This window comes from Pseudorca crassidens, chromosome 17 (genome assembly GCF_039906515.1).
Source record: "Pseudorca crassidens isolate mPseCra1 chromosome 17, mPseCra1.hap1, whole genome shotgun sequence".
Taxonomy (NCBI): domain Eukaryota; kingdom Metazoa; phylum Chordata; class Mammalia; order Artiodactyla; family Delphinidae; genus Pseudorca; species Pseudorca crassidens.
The window spans coordinates 39,484,672-39,504,422 of NC_090312.1; the positions used below are offsets into that span (position 1 = coordinate 39,484,672).

A 19,751-nucleotide genomic window follows, 5' to 3' on the forward strand; every position below is an offset into this window, starting at 1 on the left:
ATTGCTCATCTCCCAACATATCTATACCAGTCCAATTAATTTACATTCCCATTTAAAAACTCCCTACCATTTTCTACCATCTATAAAGTCTAATAACTTCCTCATATGATACAGGTCTTCCACAAATTAATCTCAACTGTATATTCTTTTATTCACATATACAATCATTTGGTTCCAACACGACTGTCATCTCTAAATATTCTTGTCTTTGCCCAAACGTTACTGACCATGAATTTTCTCTCAAAATAAAGTACGGTAGCCTGGGTGCTTAGGGTGACTTTCCTTGTACCCTTTACCGTGTACCCCCTCCCTCCCTCTACTGATGTCCAATGCCTAAAATGATGTGCATTATTTTTTCTTAACCCAGCTCAAGTTCCACCCCATTTGCTTTATCTCTGTCATCTTCCTCTCCCCAATTAATTAATTAATACCTTTTAACATCCTAAATAAGAATGCCAATGACTATATATAAAACATGAGTAAAGCTTAATATTTTGATAAAAAATAGTATAAACAGAAAACCTAATATTTTCTTCCTTCATCCCAATGGATCTTCTTATATATTCCAATTTGGAGAGTACAGTCTTTAAAGCACATGCTAAAGTAGTTCTAAGACTATGAGTAATTTGCTCTCAAATTCACAGAACTTAAATATAAAAAAAAATGAACTGGTTATCAAAGAAAACACACAAAAATAACTTCCATAATCAAGCTCATCTTTTAATCTTAACATAAACGAACACTCCGTAATATTAGACAATACCCAAATAAGTGTTATCATGTATTAGAGTGGCAAAAGGTATACCTTGACAACAAAAGCAGATCTATTCAAATGGCTAACTGCTCTCTTAACAGATACTGCTATTTTAAAGAACTGCAAAGTATAAAGAAAGGCAGAACAGTGCCCAATTAATGCTGAAAAGATTAACTTAGGGAGTATAATCTAATATTTGCATTGCAACAAAACTATCAGAAGAGGAATACTGTACAAATTTTTAGTTAAATGATACTTTATTTTGCAATTAGCCATTTACACACAAGGTAAATTGCCAGGTTCTGAATATAATCCTTATTCAATTTATTAATGCTCTAATCTGGAAAGTACTAGTCCTTAAAATTTGGGGGAACTGACCTCTCTAATACTTACAGCTCTGTAATCATCTAAAGTCTCTGCTGGTAATGTCAGGAGTGATAAAGTAAACAGAGCATGAAAAAGAGGAATGCTGAGTATTTTCTAAAGGTTAGAAATGGATACTAGAGTGCTCTGGTCTGCTGACTAGTGGCTGGTGTATAAGGTTTTTCATTAACTCACAGCAAAATCTTTTTTCCGAGATTTTTGTTCTTCTTCCATTGTGTCAAAATTCCTTTCTTTTTGTAATGGTGACAGTGGTTTTAAAAATGTACTTGTATAATATCACTTATATGTGGAATCTAGAAAAATGGTACAGATGAACTTATTGGTAAAGCAGAGTCACAGATGTGGAGAACAAACTTACAGTTACCAAGGGGGGTGGGGGTGGGACAAACTGGGAGACTGGGATTCACATATACACACTACTATTGTATAAAATAGATAACTAATGAGAACCTACTGTTTAGCACAGGGAACCCTACTCAGTGATCTGTGGTGACCTAAATGGGAAGAAAATCTAAAAAAGAATGGATGCGTACATGTATACGTACACATACACATATACATATACATGTACGTATAACTGATTCACTTCGTTGTACAGCAGAAACTAACACAACATTGTAAAGCAACCATACTCCAATAAAAATTAATTTTAAAAACATCAGAAAAAAAAATTAACAAATTAAAAAAAAATGTACTTGATGGGATTTCCCTGGCAGTCCAGTGGTTAAGACTTCGCGCTTCCACTGCAGGGGGTGTGAGTTCGATCTCTGGTCAGGGAACTAAGATCCCACATGCCAGGAGGTGCAGCCAAGAAAATAAACAAAAATAAAAGTGTACTTGACAAAATTAAAAGTTGTCAGTGAAATTTATTTTGAAAAGTTTTAGCAATTGCCACTTGAAAAAGTCTGAAAACCATTGCTTTAGGATCAATTTCATCCACTTCCTGCCTAAATGTGGCAAGTCCCTAATTTTATACTGCTCCACATTTTGGCACTATTTATTTTTCTCACTTGTCTCAAACATACAGATGAGTTGGGCATGGTTAAATGGCAAAGGATGAATGGTCTAAGAGGCATACGAATTCCATTTCTCTACTCTGTCTGAACTAGCAGTTTACTTAATCTTAGTACCTTGGTGACACAATATCAGGATGAGATTAATTATGAAAAGTATTACAAACCTTTTAAAAAGTAGACAGGCTTGCAACTGATTTCCCCCATTTTGGGGAGGAGGTATGATTTAAACTAGACTCAGCATCTCTCCACTCACTACTACTCTGATACATTTTTTTTGAATGGAAGTAAGGAGTAGAGATGCAGGTGCAAGGAAGTGCCCACAATGAGCACTTTACCTCTTTCTCCTCACCCTGGTTAGTTATTTTCTTTCACAGCGTTTAACACCACCTGACTTTAGAGACTATACTTGCTTGTTTTTAGTTGTTTTCCCCACTAAACTTCATAAGAATAGTGACTCTTTTATCAATCATTTTATCCTGTTTTATCAACCATTATATTCCTTGTGCTTAGAATAGTATATCCTGCATATAGAAGGTATTCCATTAATATTTTGTTAATCAATGAAAGAACCTAAAATTAGACTGCATTACATATAGCCCTGTCTTCCCAACTCTCACTGTCCCCCCAAATAAAATCTTTGAGCTATTACATTTGTATACTTGATTCATCATCCAAGCCATTAAATTATTTAAATATGTTTGGTGTGAGCTCATAAGTTATGGAACACTGCATAAACAGCATGGTTATCAACTCATAATCTTAAAAAATTTACAAGAAACCTTTCTTAAGAACTTCTTTTATCTAGCCCTGAACTCTTTCCCAGATTTGGTTCTCACATTTCCAATAGCCTAAACTAATTCCACTTGGAGATTCCACTTCCATTCTCACTTCAATCATAGCATTATAAAATACAAATTCACCATATTTCACTTTTGATCCCCTCTTGCCACTATACAAGCAGGTATCATGGAAAAATGATGCGTTAAGGCAGAAGTCCTAGTCCTGGTCTCAGTTCCACTATTCATTAGGTGTTTAGACAGAAAAGTCTATGGGCAGAAATGAGGCTTCTCTGGTAAGATATTCCCACTTTTATTTAAAAAACCACTTGGTTTACCTTAAAGAAGTTCTTGAAAACTAATTCCTTGGGTGAAACCCAAGAAATCACAAAGCTATAGACTGCGGCACAAGGGAGCCTGGAAGGTCAAGAGTCCAAGACCTAGAGAATCAGATGATATTAAAGCACTCCAGATAATGAAACATTTTAATGAACCCAAAAGACTGTATCAGGAGTTTAAAACAGGGGTTCAGCAAAAAAAGGGACCAGATAGTAAATATTTTAGGCTTTGTAAACTATAAGGCCTCTGAACTTTGCTGTTGTATTGCAAAAGCAGCCACAGACAATAAACAAATGAATAAGTGTGTCTGTGTTCCAATAAAACTTTCAACAATAGGCAGAGAACCTGATCATGGCTTGCCAATCCCTGGTTTGAAACTACAGTTTCTAAGATGTATTATGGAACATAAAACAAATGTATGTAAGCTCCCTGAGCATGCAGGTTTTTCTCTATTTTGCTAACTGCTAGAGTTTATGCCTGTATAAAATCTATGCTGCCTCAGAATAATTTTGTCTTTGGTCTTCTAAACACTAATCACTCAAACTTCTTGGTCATAGGATACTCTTTTCTACTCTTAAAAGGTATTGAGGGGACTTCCCTGGCGGTCCAGCGGTTAAGAATCTGCCTTCCAATGCAGAGGACGCAGGTTCGATCCCTGGTCGGGGAACTAAGATCCCACATGCCGCGAAACAACTAAGCCTGTGCACCATAACTACTCAGCCTGCAAGCCACAACTACTGAGCCCATGTGCCACAACTACTGAGCCCATGTGCCACAACTACTGAAGCCTGCATGCCTAGAGCCTGTTCTCTGCAACAAGAGAAGCCACCGCAATGAGAAGCCCGCACGCCACAACTAGAGAAAACCTGCAGGAAAAGACCCAACACAGCCAAAAATAATAAAATAAATAAACTAAATTTCAAAAAAAAAGGAAAAGAAAGAAAACCAAAGTGTCTGGAGCTTAGAGAAGGTAAGCGGTAAGAAAAGAGACTTGAGCCACAGTGCCATTGGATTATGTTCAAGATTGTCGAGTAATAACAATGGGAAATCATGAAGGATTTTAGGTAGAGGAAGGAAAAAATATTACATTAAAACTTGTCAAGTGGTAGTTTCTTAAAAATTGTTGCAAATGTGGAATCTGAAACTACATCAATGAGCTTTCTATACTTTACTACATTAAAATCCATTGGTCTACCTTGCACCTTAAATGAATCTTTTATACTTGTCTACTTTTGTAACATGTAAGCATTGAGCATTTGGAAAATACTGATTCACTGAGTTACATACATCTTCCAAAAGGTTAAAAAACATTCTGGGGGGCTTCCCTGATGGCACAGTGGTTAAGAATCTGCCTGCCAATGCAGGAGACACGGGTTCGAGCCCTGGTCCGGGAAGATCCCACATGCCGGGGAGCAACTAAGCCCGTGCACCACAACTACTGAGCCTGCGCTCTAGAGCCCATGAGCCACAACTACTGAGCCTGCCGCGTCACAACTACTGAAGCCTGCGCGCCTAGAGCGTGTGCTCCGCAACAAAAGAAGCCACCTCAATGAGAAGCCTGCGCACCACAAGGAAGAGTAGCCCCTGCTCGCCACAACTAGAGAAAGCCCGCGCGCAACAAGGAAGATCCAACGTGGCCAATGCATACATATATACATAAATAAATAAAATTTATTAAAAAAACCCCCAAAACAAAAAACATTCTGGGGACTTCCCTGGTGGTCTCCCAGTGGTTAAGACTGTGCGCTCCCAATGCAGGGGGCCTGGGTTCGATCCCTGGTCAGGGAACTAGATCCCACATGCATGCCCCAACTAAGATTTCTCATGCCACAACTAAGGAGCCGGCGAGCTGCCACTAAGGAGCCCTTGAGCTGCAACTAAGGAGCCTGCCTGCTGCAACTAAGACCTGGTGCAACCAAACAGATAAAAACAAACAAAGAAACAAAAAACCCCGATCCATTATATACAATATTAAAAAAACCCAACACATTTGTTAACATCACTGCTGATCTCATCAGAAATTCATTAAGTTCTGGGATGTTGTCAAGCTCATGGTGGTAGACACAAATTTTCCAAATTTCTAATTTTCACTTGGCAACAAATCATTTTATCATTTGCAACAGTACTATCAGTTGTTTTCCTTGAACTGTCTTGATTATTTTTGAGAAAATGTCTACAAATACCCAACTCTAAATAACCATGGTCTATCAGTTGTTCTCTCAAGCAAAAATGGAGTAACAAGAAATAAGTGGCTAGTCCAGCTTGCAACTCAACTGCACAGGTGTTTTTCCTCAAGGCAACCACTGTTTTTCAGTATAGAGCATACTTTATGCATAGTTCCTATTTCATCATACAGAATAATTAAACGGCATGTATTCAGAAGTCAAGATTTAATAAAATGAATAATGATCATTTTTTCAGATTCATCAAGGATACTCTTAAGTGGAATTAGCTTTTTTATTTTTTTTTCCTTTTTTTCCCCCAAGTAAGTGGATTGCAGTAAAGAATTCAACTACAAGTAGCTTGGTGTCACTGCCTTTATTTGTACTAAGGCGTCAGTAGTTTTACTCACTACTGCTTTTGCACCATTAATGCAAATATTAACACAGTGGAAAAGACAAACAATGTCTTAATTATTCTGAAAACAGTTTTGTCTTCTGGGACCCAACAAAAAGGTCCCTGGAACGCCTTCACAGGGGTCCACGGACCATACTTTGGGAACTGCTACCTCAAAGAAATTGAGAGAGCATTACTTACTAGCTATGTGATCCTGGGCAATTCATTAAACTCTTTTCAATGAGCTGTATAAAAAAAATGATACTACCCTCCTCCCTGTGCATTAGGATTAAGAGATGTGAGAACATTTTGTACTCTGTGTAGCATCACGAAAATGTAAGAACTTGTTAATATTTATAATGAATATTTCAGTAGGACACCACTGACTTTGTCTAAAACAACCTGATGGTGACCAAATTTTATACGTTTTTGCTTTTGCTATTTTTCTTACTAATCATCTTTACACTTCTATCTTAAGTCAGACCTTTACAATCACAGATGCAATGCTGATTTGTTAATCACAAATGTTGCTGCCAGCTGAGCATATCTAAGTTTTTATCATACCCCACCCCATCCTGACCAGTCAAACCTGTCTAGGGCTTTCCCTTGAGTCTGAATATGTTGTTTTATTTCAGCTGAACAATGACTGACTGTATTCATTTGTTTCTCTCCCCTGCCAAAATTGGCCTCCCCACTTCTACTACTCACTGAAATACCATCCCCATCCTCAAGAGTCCAATTAAGTCAATCTTTTCTGGCTACCCAAATAGGATAATCTTACTTCTCTGAATACCTGGCAGTCAAGGCCGCATGTTACCTGGTGTCTTATCTTATGCTTGCCTTTCATTAACTAGACTGTAATCTCTCTGAGGGTAAGTACATCTTACATTTCTCCTTATTCTCTTCATCATCAAATAGCACAATGCATTCAGCCTGGCTAATGATCCAATGTATACTCTACTAGACACTAGCGTCAATGAAGCATTAACCTTCATATCCAAATGGACCTGGTAGCTTAACTTGCTTTACAGACCCAATATCTATAGCTCTTGTCATATACGGTTTTTAGACAGTTTTATCTATAAGGCTTACTCAAGTGACAGGACAAGGTATTCAATATCACTGCATATGGGCTTCCCTGGTGGCACAGTGGTTGAGAGTCCGCCTGCCGATGCAGGGGACACGAGTTCATGCCCCGGTCCGGGAGGATCCCACATGCCACGGAGCGGCTGGGCCCATGAGCCATGGCTGCTGAGCCTGCGCGTCCGGAGCCTGTGCTCCGCAACGGGAGAGGCCACAACAGTGGGAGGCCTGCGTACCGCCAAAAAAAAAAAAAAAAAAAAAATCACTGCATAGAGTGCAACTGCTTTACGGGCAAACCGTATTTCTTAAAGTGCCTAATGTGGCTCTGAGAGGAAAACAAATACATGATAATATATATTTAGGTGCATAAGTAGACGTAAGATGTTTATTTACGAAAAAAGACAGTAAGAAGTCTTAAAAAAAACCACCACATATTTAAAACACACAAAAGCATACAGCACAATAGCATAAAAAGTTAACTGAAATGAGAGTCACCTGGACTGAACCAAGTTAAAAAGCATAAATTCAAGATGTAGGATTGCGAAAAGAAACATTAAGCGTGAGTGGTAGCATTTATTATTATGCAAAAAGTCAAATCAAATAGGCGACAAACCAAAGGTAGAAGCCTTGCACTAAAAAAGCAACGCAACTGAAAGGAGGTGGTTCTGTCAAGTGATTAAACAGCGCATGGGCTTTGGCATCAGAATGACCTGGGTTCAAATCCCAGTTCAGAAACTACGTATGAACTTAAGAGAAATCACACAATCCCTCTATGCTTCAGAGCCCTTATCTGTAAATGGGACTAATGCTATTTGCCTGGAAGAGTTTTTGAAAGGACCAAAAATAATACAGAGCAGTAAAAAAGCACAGACTTTGGAGTCAGGTTTGGAGTCAGGTTAGTCTAGGTTAGAACTGACTGTACTTTTAAAAGCTTAGGTAACTTAAGCCTCACATTTCTTATTTGTAAGATATGATACCAACTCCTCAGCATTCTTGCAAGGATAATTAAAGTAACATGTATAAATATTCTATAAAGTCTTAAAAGTACACCCAGTAAGTGCTCAATAAGTTGTCCCTACTATAAGTAAATATATTTACTTATAATTAAATAATTATGTACGAAGTAAATATGTACGATATATACACAGACCTCACCTTGCACAGTGCCTGCCATGTTTTAGATACTTAACAAATGTCAACCATTATAATTACTTCCTAGCATAAGAGATTTCAGAATGATTTAAAACTTTAAACTATGGTTTTACATCCTGATACATACAATCTATATATAATTAATCAATCAGAGATGAATGGTAGTTGATTAATTATTCCAACTACAGATTTTTCAGGATAATTCAGGGAGTGGAAGCAGGAGTTAAGTATAAAATGCTCACTAGTAGAGAGAAAGCCCAGGAACAAGGAAACACTAGATGGGAGAAGTATACATCTACATTAAGCATATAAACTATTCACAGTGTAAATTCACAATCCCTAAATTGTATGCTTATTTGTTAATAAAAGTAATTTACTATTTATTTTTCTGCCAAAGGCAAAGTCAGACATATATTTAATTCTTTCCCACAACCATCCTTCATTTTAAGCCATCCTACCTGCAGCTGTCTTGGCCCTAGACCAATTTCACCGGGTTACAGGGCAGAATTGATCTCACCAGTTCTTCAGTGGTATTTTGAAATTATGAGCATTAAGAAACTGTACCAACCACTTCACACCACTACTCTACAGGGCTGGAGTTGTGGCACCTTGGTTCCTAGAAACCACTTACCTACCTGTGGTTTTTTGTTCGTTTTCTCTGAAAAGGAGCTATGCATGCAAGGGTTAAAAAAAAAAGGGGGGGGGAGGTTGCAACTTTTAATGTACCAAAAAGAATTAAATAAAAAGTCTCTCGCCCACAGCAGGAGGTACCACTGTTAACAGAGTCTTGTACATTTTGCCTACTTACAAACTAAATTAAGTCAAATAAAAACGGGATGGTTCTAACACTGGCAACTGGAAAATGAATAAAACCCCAGGAATGTACCATTAACGAGGTATAATAGATTGTCTTATTTGAAAACTTAAGAGTGTACATCCAAACCTTTTAATAATGACCTGAGTACAGAATATTTTCCTTTGTTAAACAAATTCAGATTGTATCTAATAAGTAGATGATTATGTCGCTGTCACAATAGAAATCTACATTAACACTTAATACCATAGAACAATTTTGCCAAGCTTTCCATGCCAAAAGTGCACTATTAACAAAGGTATCACAATTTTGTTTTCCAATAAGAGGTATGTTACATATCTGGAACCTTACTCATATAAAAGATGTTCAAGTCATGAATAAATTGTTCCTGGCAAAATGAAAACTTAATAATGTCACAGCAATGTTTAAAATACTTGGTGATACATCCCTCCTTAACAAACAAACAAACAAAACCAACTTACTTAAACCTCCACCACCCATCCATCGCTATGATAAATTCAGATTTTTAGCTTTCCTTAAATGGGGGTGTACATGTAACATTTTATATGTCACTCTCTTTATTAAGAGCCTTGCATATAATTTCACATGCTCCCAACTGACCTTTTCATTTTTCTTGTGTGTCTCTAATGGCTGCTTAGCTGCTGCACTCCGAGGAGTTCGGACGACCTCTTCCTCAGCCACTTCGATGGTCCGTCCGTTTGGCTGCACAGCAACAATAATGGATTCTGTTATCAAACTGCTTGGCAGAGCAAATCAAAGATTTGTACTCAGGACACAGAATATACAACAATCAAATTCTACCCCCGACCCAAATTAAAAAGATTTTTGTACAGCTGTGTTATCTAAGACTATTGTCCCTAGGAACTACATCTTGTAATATAATAAAGAATGAACTTATAAGCAAAACTGTACCACAAATTTATTTTCTGATTTCACCCAGGCATCAGTACCTCCAACAAAAAATAGTGGAATGGAAGCAGGAAAAAGAACTAAATTGTCTTTGCACTCTGACCACCAATTGGCTGTGTAATCTCAGAGTATTTCACTCGTTATCTTTGAGTTTTTTTCTACATCTATAAAAGTGATAGGTCTGATCTATTCAAAAGTCCACAAACTTTTTTTGGTAAAGGGCCAGACAGAAAATATTTTAGGCTTTGTGAGCTATGGAGTCTCTGTTGCAACTACAAAACTCTGCTACTGTAGCACAAAAGCAGCCATAGATGATATATAAACGAATGAGTACCTCTGTGTTACAAAAAACTTTACAAACACAGGTGGAGGGCCAGATTTGGTCCATGGACCACAGTTTGTTGGTCTCTGTATTAGATAATCGCTAATGTCCCCTGTAATCTTACAATCTAATAGCTCTACTATTCTAGGATTAAGAAGCTTTACTAACCCACTGCCACATAAAAAGGCTACCTCAGTTTTCCTAACAACCCCAAAATAAAATGACAGCACTTAGAGGTGTTCATGAGTAGAATTAAGTCTCTGAACACCAATTCTGGCTTTTAATCAGAATCACCAGTTTGGGTTTTTTTTTTTTTAAATGACGCATTTCTGAGCCCCATCACCAGAAATATACTTAGATTCAGAACTTTGAAGAAAAGGGCCCAGGTATCTCCCAGGTATCTGTATTTCTAACCTCTTCTTTCTGGATCTTACTACTACTTTTCACTTGCCCATTCTTCTCATATTCAACACAGTAAGTTAGTAAATCAATATACTAGTTTAAATTGCTTTATTTCTACTTCTTGCAGAACAGATTTCCACCAGATTACTTATCACAGTGGAGTTATAGTAACAAAAACAGTATGAATGTTCAAAGTTTTTCTAATGTGACATTACCTGCATTTGTGCAAAATTATCAGGGATATGCAGTTGGAAAGAGAAACCATTAATATTCCAAAACCCAATCTGCAGGCTTCCCAAAGATTTATGGCAGAAAAATCCAAACAAAAGCTGTCTTTTAGCTGATTAAATTCCTAATTAACTCAAATTTAATATGCTGAGTCTTAAGCAACTTGGTAAAGTCAGACAGCTAATGTTGAAACCAAGTGTCCTCACTCTCGGTTTGGTTTTCTTTCCTCTGGGCTGTTTTGCCACTTTAATGCTGTCTCTTCTCATTTCTCTGTGTTTATGTATATGGGGGGGCAGGGAGGGGTGGAGGAGACAATGCATTGAGAAAGGTCAGAAACCCCAGAAAGGAATTTGGGCTTAGAGCCATATCCACACCAGGAACATAAAACTTTATTTAATTCTACTTTCCCGTATCACCATCTTACTTGTCAGTTCTCGTATGCCATTTCTTATTTCAGACTAGTCAAACTTACTTTTTCTGATTTTCTGGGGTCATCCTCACCTTTCCATGTAAGCTTTACTCCAACTGACCAATCTTACAGCTCTAAGTCCACAGTTTCCCTCTCTTCACGTGGCAGCTCACAAGCCTCACATCTATGAAACTTCATTTAACTAATCCCTTCAGCAAACTATCATAGTCACTTATATGATACCTCCATTTTACTCATGTAAATGACTAAATTAAGTCATTTTAATTTATATAGTAACTGTAAAAAGGTGAAATTAAGTGGTTAAAAACTATCTTAAAAACCGCTAAAAAGTTCAATGCAATTCCTTTGAGACAACTGCAAACAATGCTGATAGAGCCTCCCAAATGAAAGATGAAAAAATCTTTCCTTCTGGACAAATACAAAGTCTGAAGTCCTCAATCAGTGACCAGCAGAGGAACACTCAGTCTCCATTTCATAGGCTCTGCAATGATCAGCAAGCCAAAGGTGGTCCCACATTCCAACCTGTGCCAATTTTACTTCCTTCTTTGCAACAACTTATGTAGCGGCTAGAACTGCAGCTCTGGCCTATGCAGATTTCCCAATTTTCCACTAACTTTTGGGCTTTATATAGGTCTCATAACTATTGGGGTTCCGTAAGTCACCAACAGCTCCCCACAAATGCCTGACACCATGAAATAATAAGCCCCCTATCCCAAGGGAAAAGTCAACAGCATTCTTAGGTAGCAGGAAAAGAGGATACACTTTGATGGTTGTGCCTCTCCTACCTATCAACAGCACTAATCTGATCTCTACTAGCTGGTCAAGGAAGCCTTGTCCTGGTAAAGCATTAACCACATTTAAATTAGCAAATCCCTAAATGGAAGCATATTATGTAGATCTGCTCACGTGAAAAGAACTAATCGCAAACTAACACTTCAAATCCAATATGACTTCCATGCTGGGTTTTACATGAAAGTATCTTCTCTGATCATAGAGACTTTATAATATATATGGTGCTGTTTCTACAGGTTAGAATTACATGGGCCTCTTGCTGTACCCCGGTTTAAAATTCTCTGGAAAATTCTGAGGTGTTCCCCTCCAGGGCCAACCAAAGTTAATTTTATATACAGCATGCAATCTATATTTTAAATTAGACCACCCCAAAATGTCCTTCAAATTTGGTGAAAATCAACCAGTAACAGAAAAATGATATAATCATTCCTTACATGGATAAACTTGTAGATAATGCCATGTCAGCCTTGTTATTAAACATTCCCTCAACTCCCATCCCAGATCCTTTTAAAAAATACATTCACAAAAGAACGTGTGTGTGTGTTGGGAGGGTGATAAGGCAGAATGAAGACACCTAGCTGACAATCAGGAAAATAAAATGGAGGAGGGGGCCACACAGCAGGGGAACAGGGTCTTATTTGATAACTACTCAATAAAATTCTTCACATTAGTCAATCTCCAATTTACTAATTTCATAAACATTTATTAAGTAATTAAGTACAAGGCATCACATAGGGAACTCAGGGTCAAGGACATATGAAAGGAATCTGCCCTCTGAGAGTTTTAAGGTTCAGAATAAGAAGATATGCTTAATAATAGACTTCTACTCCATTTGAGTGGCCTTTATATATCTGTTAAACTGATTCTAAATTGCAGAAGAATCTATAGCTAAGGTAAGCATATACAAGGTTTAACATTTGACACTTCTAAAATGAAAGCATTTAGAATCCTATTTCCACTTAGTTATATAAATTTTATTTTTAGCTACGAAATGTAAAAACCATGACTTCAAATTACTTGGAAACTTCTTAAGTTTATTTATTTATTTTTTAATTTTTTAAAAAAATTTATTTTAGGGGCTTCCCTGGTGGCGCAGTGGTTGAGAGTCCACCTGCTGATGCAGGGGACACGGGTTCGTGTCCCGGTCCGGGAGGATCCCACATGCCGCGGAGCGGCTGGGCCCGTGAGCCATGGCCACTGAGCCTGCGCGTCCGGAGCCTGTGCTCCGCAATGGTAGAGGCCACAGCGGTGAGGGGCCCGCGTACCGCAAAAAAAAAAAAAAAAATTATTTTATTTAGTTTTGGCTGTATTGGGTCTTCATTGCTGCGTGTGGGCTTTCTCTAGTTGCAGCAAGTGGGGGCTACTCTTTGTTGCAGTGTGTGGGCTTCTCACTGCAGTGGCTTCTCTTGTTGCGGAGCATGGGCTCTAGGCGCCTGGGCTTCAGCAGTTGTGGCTTGCGGGCTCAGCAGTTGTGGCTCGTGGGCTCAACAGTTGTGGCCTGTGAGCTCTAGAGCGCAGGCTCAGTAGTTGTGGCACATGAGCTTAGTTGCTCTGCGAAATGTGGGATCTTCCCGAACCCATGTTCCCTGCACTGGCAGGTGGATTCTTAACCACCGCACCACCAGGGAAGTCCACTTCTTAAGTTTAGAAACTAGAAGGGCAGTCTACTAACTACCAAAAAAAAAAGTGAAATATGAAAAGACTACGGGCTTTGGAATGGACAACCTGGGATTAAGGCCCAACTTCCATATTTAATCACTGTGACTTTAAGCATATTCCTTGACTTAGCCCTCAACTTCATCATCTGTAAATATGAAGAAAATATGTAACTTGTCTTATGTAACTTGTTAAAGTGACAGTAAATGAGAAAACATGTGAAAGCATACTTTACTTGCTCAAGAAACAGTTTCTCTCCTTCAATATCCTTTCCTCTCCAAAGCTATGATGACCCATAACCTCATCCCATGTTCCAGCACTCAAGTCATTTTTCATACTAGCAAGCTCAAAATAAACGTTAAGTCCTGGTGGTCAAGACAGCTAACAAACTGTACATGTATCCAATGGGCCCAATGCTCCAGGCACAAATTCTTTTGGGAAGTTAACAGAATACAAATGATGAGTAAATGTATCCTCTCAGAGGCTAAAAATAGTCCAGGCTTGCTCTAGAGACATGTCATACTATCTTTCTTTTTTAAAAAGCTGCTTACAGTTTCACTGTTTTCTAAAAAAATTACACAATAATCATTCATGTTCATTCACTCAATATCCAGTAAGTGAACTCAGTAGAGTAATATGCAGAACCCTTAAAACCTTGAAACAAAGACAAGTGAGGCACGATTCCTGCCCTTGAGAAGCTTCGACCAAAGCAAAGGAAGAACACAGGTATACAATAGCGCACACTAAAATAACAGACAGGGCTTCCCTGGTGGCACAGTGGTTGACAGTCCGCCTGCCGATGCAAGGGACACGGGTTCGTGCCCCAGTCCGGGAGGATCCCACATGCCGCGGAGCGGCTGGGCCCGTGAGTCATGGCCGCTGAGCCTGCGCATCCGGAGCCTGTGCTCCGCAACGGGAGAAGCCACAACAGTGAGGGGCCCACGTACGGCAAAAAAAAAAAAAAAAAGTCCACATAAAATAACAGACAAAAGATGTACTCTGCCTCCCCCCGCCCCGCCCTCCACCCGGCCCCATTCCCCAGCCTCTTTAAGGAGAAGAGTATGAGTTTTGAAGGCAAGCTGAGACCACGGTTGAATCCCAAATGTCTATCACCCTGGACAAGTTACTACTTCACCGGAGTCTTAATTTTCTTAGCTGGAAATTATACTGAGCATACAGGAAGCATAAGACTACATATTATGTCCATGATAAAAAAAAATAAAGGCAAGACATCATGGAAATTCAAGAGATATCATCTTTAGCTGATAGATCTAATAATTTCCAAGTATTTGCCATGTGCCAAGCACATGCATTATCTCATTTAACGGACAAGACTAAGTCTTTGTCAGTTTCTTAGTTTTAGTTGTGAAGAATGCTGATACATATTCAAGATAGAATAATTTCTTGTCATTTATGTGAAAACACAAATTGTGTGTTTTTTCCTGCCAAATGTTGTGTACATATCAATTACGTAAACTAAACATACACATAAACTACAGCTTCAGTCACAGTAATTTACCAACTTATTTTTAAATTCACCCCCAATTTTAAACTCCTAAAAACTAAGAGGATAATCTTACAAATATGGCCTATAAATCAAATTTGCAAAATCTTGCTATATATCCTGAGTTATTTCCTTTAGGGTAAAGATCCTTGTGCCTTCTCAACAGCTAGCCAAAACTAAATCCTCTTCAGGGATTTCAAAACATCTCTTTGTTGACTGCATCTGGGATGCTCAGGGCTACTTTTATAGGTTAGAGAGATGACATTCAATACCTATCACATGGCCAAATTATTCTAAAGATGATTTCTGAAACGGTAAATACAGCTTTGGTTTTCAAGGCTTTATGTCAGATGGGTACTGAGATAAGGATTACAGGTGATACAGCAGACACATATCCATGTAATTCTTTCTCAGATCCTGATGGATGCGTTCTGGAATACTGGCATTCTGTGGAACAGTTTGAAAACCACTAGCATAGCTGGAAAGAAAACAGAGTAAATTTAAAAACTGGAGAGGAATTCCCAGGTGATCCAGTGGTTAGGACTCGGCGCTTTCACTGCCAAGGGCCGGGTTCAATCCCTGGTCGGGGAACTAGGATCCCACAAGCCGTGCGGCGCGGCCAAATAAAACTGGTCAGATAACACCAACTCCTCACAGAGATCCTATGATTTTGTTTGAATAGTAATAATAGTAACAATCATTTAAAAATGTTTTCAAGGCTCTCACAACCTTGAGAAGTAGTACATTCCTCAATAAAGCCAAAGTGCAACAAAAACAAGTGTTCGGAGGGTTTATTGCTGCTCTTGGTATTTAAGATGAGCATGACTATTTAAGGTCTTTTCTGTCAGAACTATTGAAGGTCTTTTCTGCAAGGCCTCTGGCAGAAGAAAATGACAGGATGAAAAAGTCCTGTCATGTAACCAAACAAATAGAGGCAAAATTCTGGAGATTCTGTAAAGGTCATTATAATTTTCAGCAGAAACTTCTGATTCTAAAAGTAAAATTTAAAAGCAATAAAGTAATTCACTGAGAAAATTAGATTTGTTCTCTGAATGCAATATAATATCCTGGAACATGCTATCAAAATGGGAGGTTAAAAAAAAATCAGAGAGGTATAATGGAAATAACAGTGAGTTCTTAGACTAGAAATCAGGATATTGTTTTGCCTTTGAAATGCCTTTGCTCTATGACCTTGAATAAGTCACTTAATCTCTCTGAAACTCAAGATTCCTTTTGGTAAAATCAGGAATGTTTGTTTTACCTATCACTCAAGATTTTTAAATCAAATGAGTATTCTTCTAAGAGTTAAAACTAAGGGGACTAGTGACTTAAAAGGAAAAAGAAAACCCTGTAGATGACACGTAACTTTAGTAATACCTGGGATGACATGGCAAAACTACCACCTATGAATAAAAGACATAATTCTATTGAGAATATCTTAAAAGACAAATTTATTTAGCCCCGTAACAGTTTAGATTATTCAACTAAACAGTGAGATGTCATTTTAGATACTTCATTCAGCATTTAGTTTAACAAATAATTATCAAAGGCTGTTATATGCCAGTCACTGCTTGCTATCCCATATCAAGGCTTATAATCTAGTGGAGAGAAAAGACCCTGAGCAAAAGTAAATGAATAAGTTACTAGACAATTTACAAACTACAATAAAGGAAACACATATAAGAGGTTAAGACAGAAAATAAAAGGGGATGCCTATTTCAAATAGGGTGATCAGGAAAGCATTTTCTGGGAAGGTGAGTTTTAAAAGTGAGATCTAAAGGCTGATTAGAACAGTGGGGTCAAGATGGTTCCAGAAGTGTTAATAACAGCTCATGTAAAGGTACTGGGTTGTGAGAGTTTGAAGAACTGAAAAAGATTACTATAGGTGAAGGTAGCAAATGAGAGGAAACCAACTCAAAACTGCTTAGGAAAAAGAGCAGGTGTTGGGCCATATAGGAAAGAAGTTTAGATTTTAAATGCAAAAGCTACTGAAATGTTCATTTTAGACAAGATTGTGGGTTTTTTTTTTAGCGGTACACGGGCCTCTCACTGTTGTGGCCTCTCCCGTTGCGGAGCACAGGCTCCGGACGCGCAGGCTCAGAGGCCATGGCTCACGGGCCCAGCCGCTCCACAGCATGTGGGCTCTTCCCGGACCAGGGCACGAACCCGTGTCCCCTGCATCGGCAGGCGGACTCTCAACCACTGCGCCACCAGGGAAGCCCCTGTGACTTGTTTCTAAAAAGACTCCTTACTAGGGTGTCGAGGAAGCACTGGGGGCAGCCAACAGAAGCTACTGCTGTACAAGTGAATTAAGGTGATAATAGCTGGACTAAATATATGTTTTGGAGATAAAACTGATGGTACTTGCTGAAGGATTAGGATATGAGGTGAAGATGAGGAGGTAAGGAAAAGAGAAGAACCAAGAACGATTCTTAGATTTTTGGCTTGTATGACTGAAGGAATGGCAGAGTCATTTACCATTTATAGAAATGGGGAAGACTGGGAGAGGGCAGGGAATTATAAGCCCTGTTCTGGCGATGTTAAAGTTTTTGAGACAAACATCAGGTTTCTAATTGAAGAAATTCAGTGTACATCTAGACATGAGGTTTTGGAGATGAGAGGAATAGTCCAGTTACAGACACAGGCAAATAAACAGTTGATCACCACTATCTGAAGATTCCATATTGGAAATTTGCTTACTCACTAAAATTTATTTCTAACCCCAAAATCAATACTTGTCATTCTTGGGCATGCACATAGCTGTGAAAAGATCTGAGTCATCCTACAAGCACATTCCCAGGCAATGCTCTGCCTTCTTGTTTCAGCTCTCATAAAAAATATAAAATAAACATAAAAAAAGAGAGACTAACTCTAGCTGGAGAGCTAGAGAAGGCTTTATAGTAAAGGCAGCAATGTAGCTGGGCCTTGAAGGATAGGTAGAAATTGGTAGAGATACAGAAAAAACAGGCCTTTTAGAAAAAAATAATATGAATAGAAAAAGATAATATGAATAAAGAGACACTGACGTCTAGCTAATGGTAATGTCTTAGGGGTAATGGTATGAGATAAATCTAAGATGGGGTTAGATCATGAAAAGGCTTGAGTGCCATGTCACTGGATCTTATTCAGCAGGTGCTGAGGAACTACTGAAAAGATGTGAACTTGAAAGTCACATGATCAGAACTGGGCTTTAAAAGATTTAGCTGGCATGAGTGCGTAGAAAGGATTGGCAACAAAGGGACTGGAAACAGGAAAACCAGTTAGGATGCTTAGGACAGCCTAAGCAAAAGGTAATAAAGTCCAAAAGCAGGGCAGTGGCAGTGAAACTGGAAAAGAAGTAATGACTACAAAAGACACAGCATACTATTAGAATGATTTATTGGCTGTAGAAAGATGGACCTTACAAAATTTTAGCCAGATGAGGCAAACACAGCCATTTTCCACTGTAAAAATAAAAAGGTGGCTCACATGGAATTTACTAGGCATGAAAAATAGGAGTATGTTGCATAAATACTTCGGTGGGACATCTTACTATATTATGCATTCAATAATTACTTATTGACTGCCAGCACCGTGCAAGGTTATACAGTAGCAAACAAGACAAAACACTACTCTTTTATTTACTGAGCTTATAGATATTAACAATCGCACTATGGCAAATCTTTATGAAAATTCCTAAACTAATATGAAAAAAACTTGTCCACTAAAATGAGTTTTCTTTGACAATGATCTTGGTTACCTGCTTCCAGTTGAAATTCAAAGCAACAATTGTTAAAGATCAGTTATCTGAGATCTTACATCCATCCATATCACTGCACAGATTAAGTCAAGCAAAAAATATTTACTGAGTGCCTATTTAACACTCACAATGAACTAGGTGTCATGAAAAATACATGTATGAAAACAATGATTTCCAAAAATGCCAAGAGCTAAGCCCAGTGAAAAGTGCTGCCCCCTTCATCACTCCCTTCACTTTTAACAGGGGAACAAACTGCAATTCATGCCCCCCAAAACTTATGGCAAGAAATTAGGGGATAAAAAGCAAACTGATATAAGAATTAAAAAAAAATGCTTATGAATAGATTTTAAAAAGCTAAACAACATCTATTCTACAAATAAAAGAAGGCAACTAGAAACAAATTTTGAAAATTCGAGTTGTAAAATTTGGAATGATTTAAGAGAAAACTAAAAAGGATGGACTGAAAGGACGAAAATAAAATATTTAAACAAATATGGAATGTCCTTTTTAAAAACTGCAGTAGTTGACATCACTGATTCCACTTGAATCAGAATTAAGTATATCTTAAAATGTTTATCAGAATGATGTAGTAATAAAAGATGGATCATAAGATTAAACATGACTCCATTTAGAAATCTCTCTTATACTATGGATCTTACGGCCCTATTGCAGGGAATGATTTTCAAACTCATAGGCAAGGGAGCTTGTTAAAAATGCAGATTCCCTGAACCCAGTTCCACAGATTCTGAATTTACAAGATATGTAGTAGGACTCAGGAATCTACACCATTTAACAAGCATTCGAAGTAACTCTATTGCAGGGACTTCCCTAGTGCTCCAGTGGTTAAGCCTCCATGCTTCGAATGCAGGGGACG

General features: G+C 38.2%; 1 protein-coding gene across 7 annotated transcripts in view; it reads right to left on the reverse strand.

Annotated features, from left to right (window-relative positions):
• MTDH (metadherin) overlaps positions 1-19,751 on the reverse strand; it is a 54,950-nt gene that overhangs the window by 31,763 nt on the left and 3,436 nt on the right. For all 7 annotated transcript variants that reach the window (XM_067711687.1, XM_067711683.1, XM_067711686.1 and 4 more), the window contains exon 2: positions 9,496-9,597. In XM_067711687.1, the coding sequence (XP_067567788.1) occupies positions 9,496-9,597 (102 nt within the window). The remainder of the gene's footprint in view (positions 1-9,495; positions 9,598-19,751) is intronic.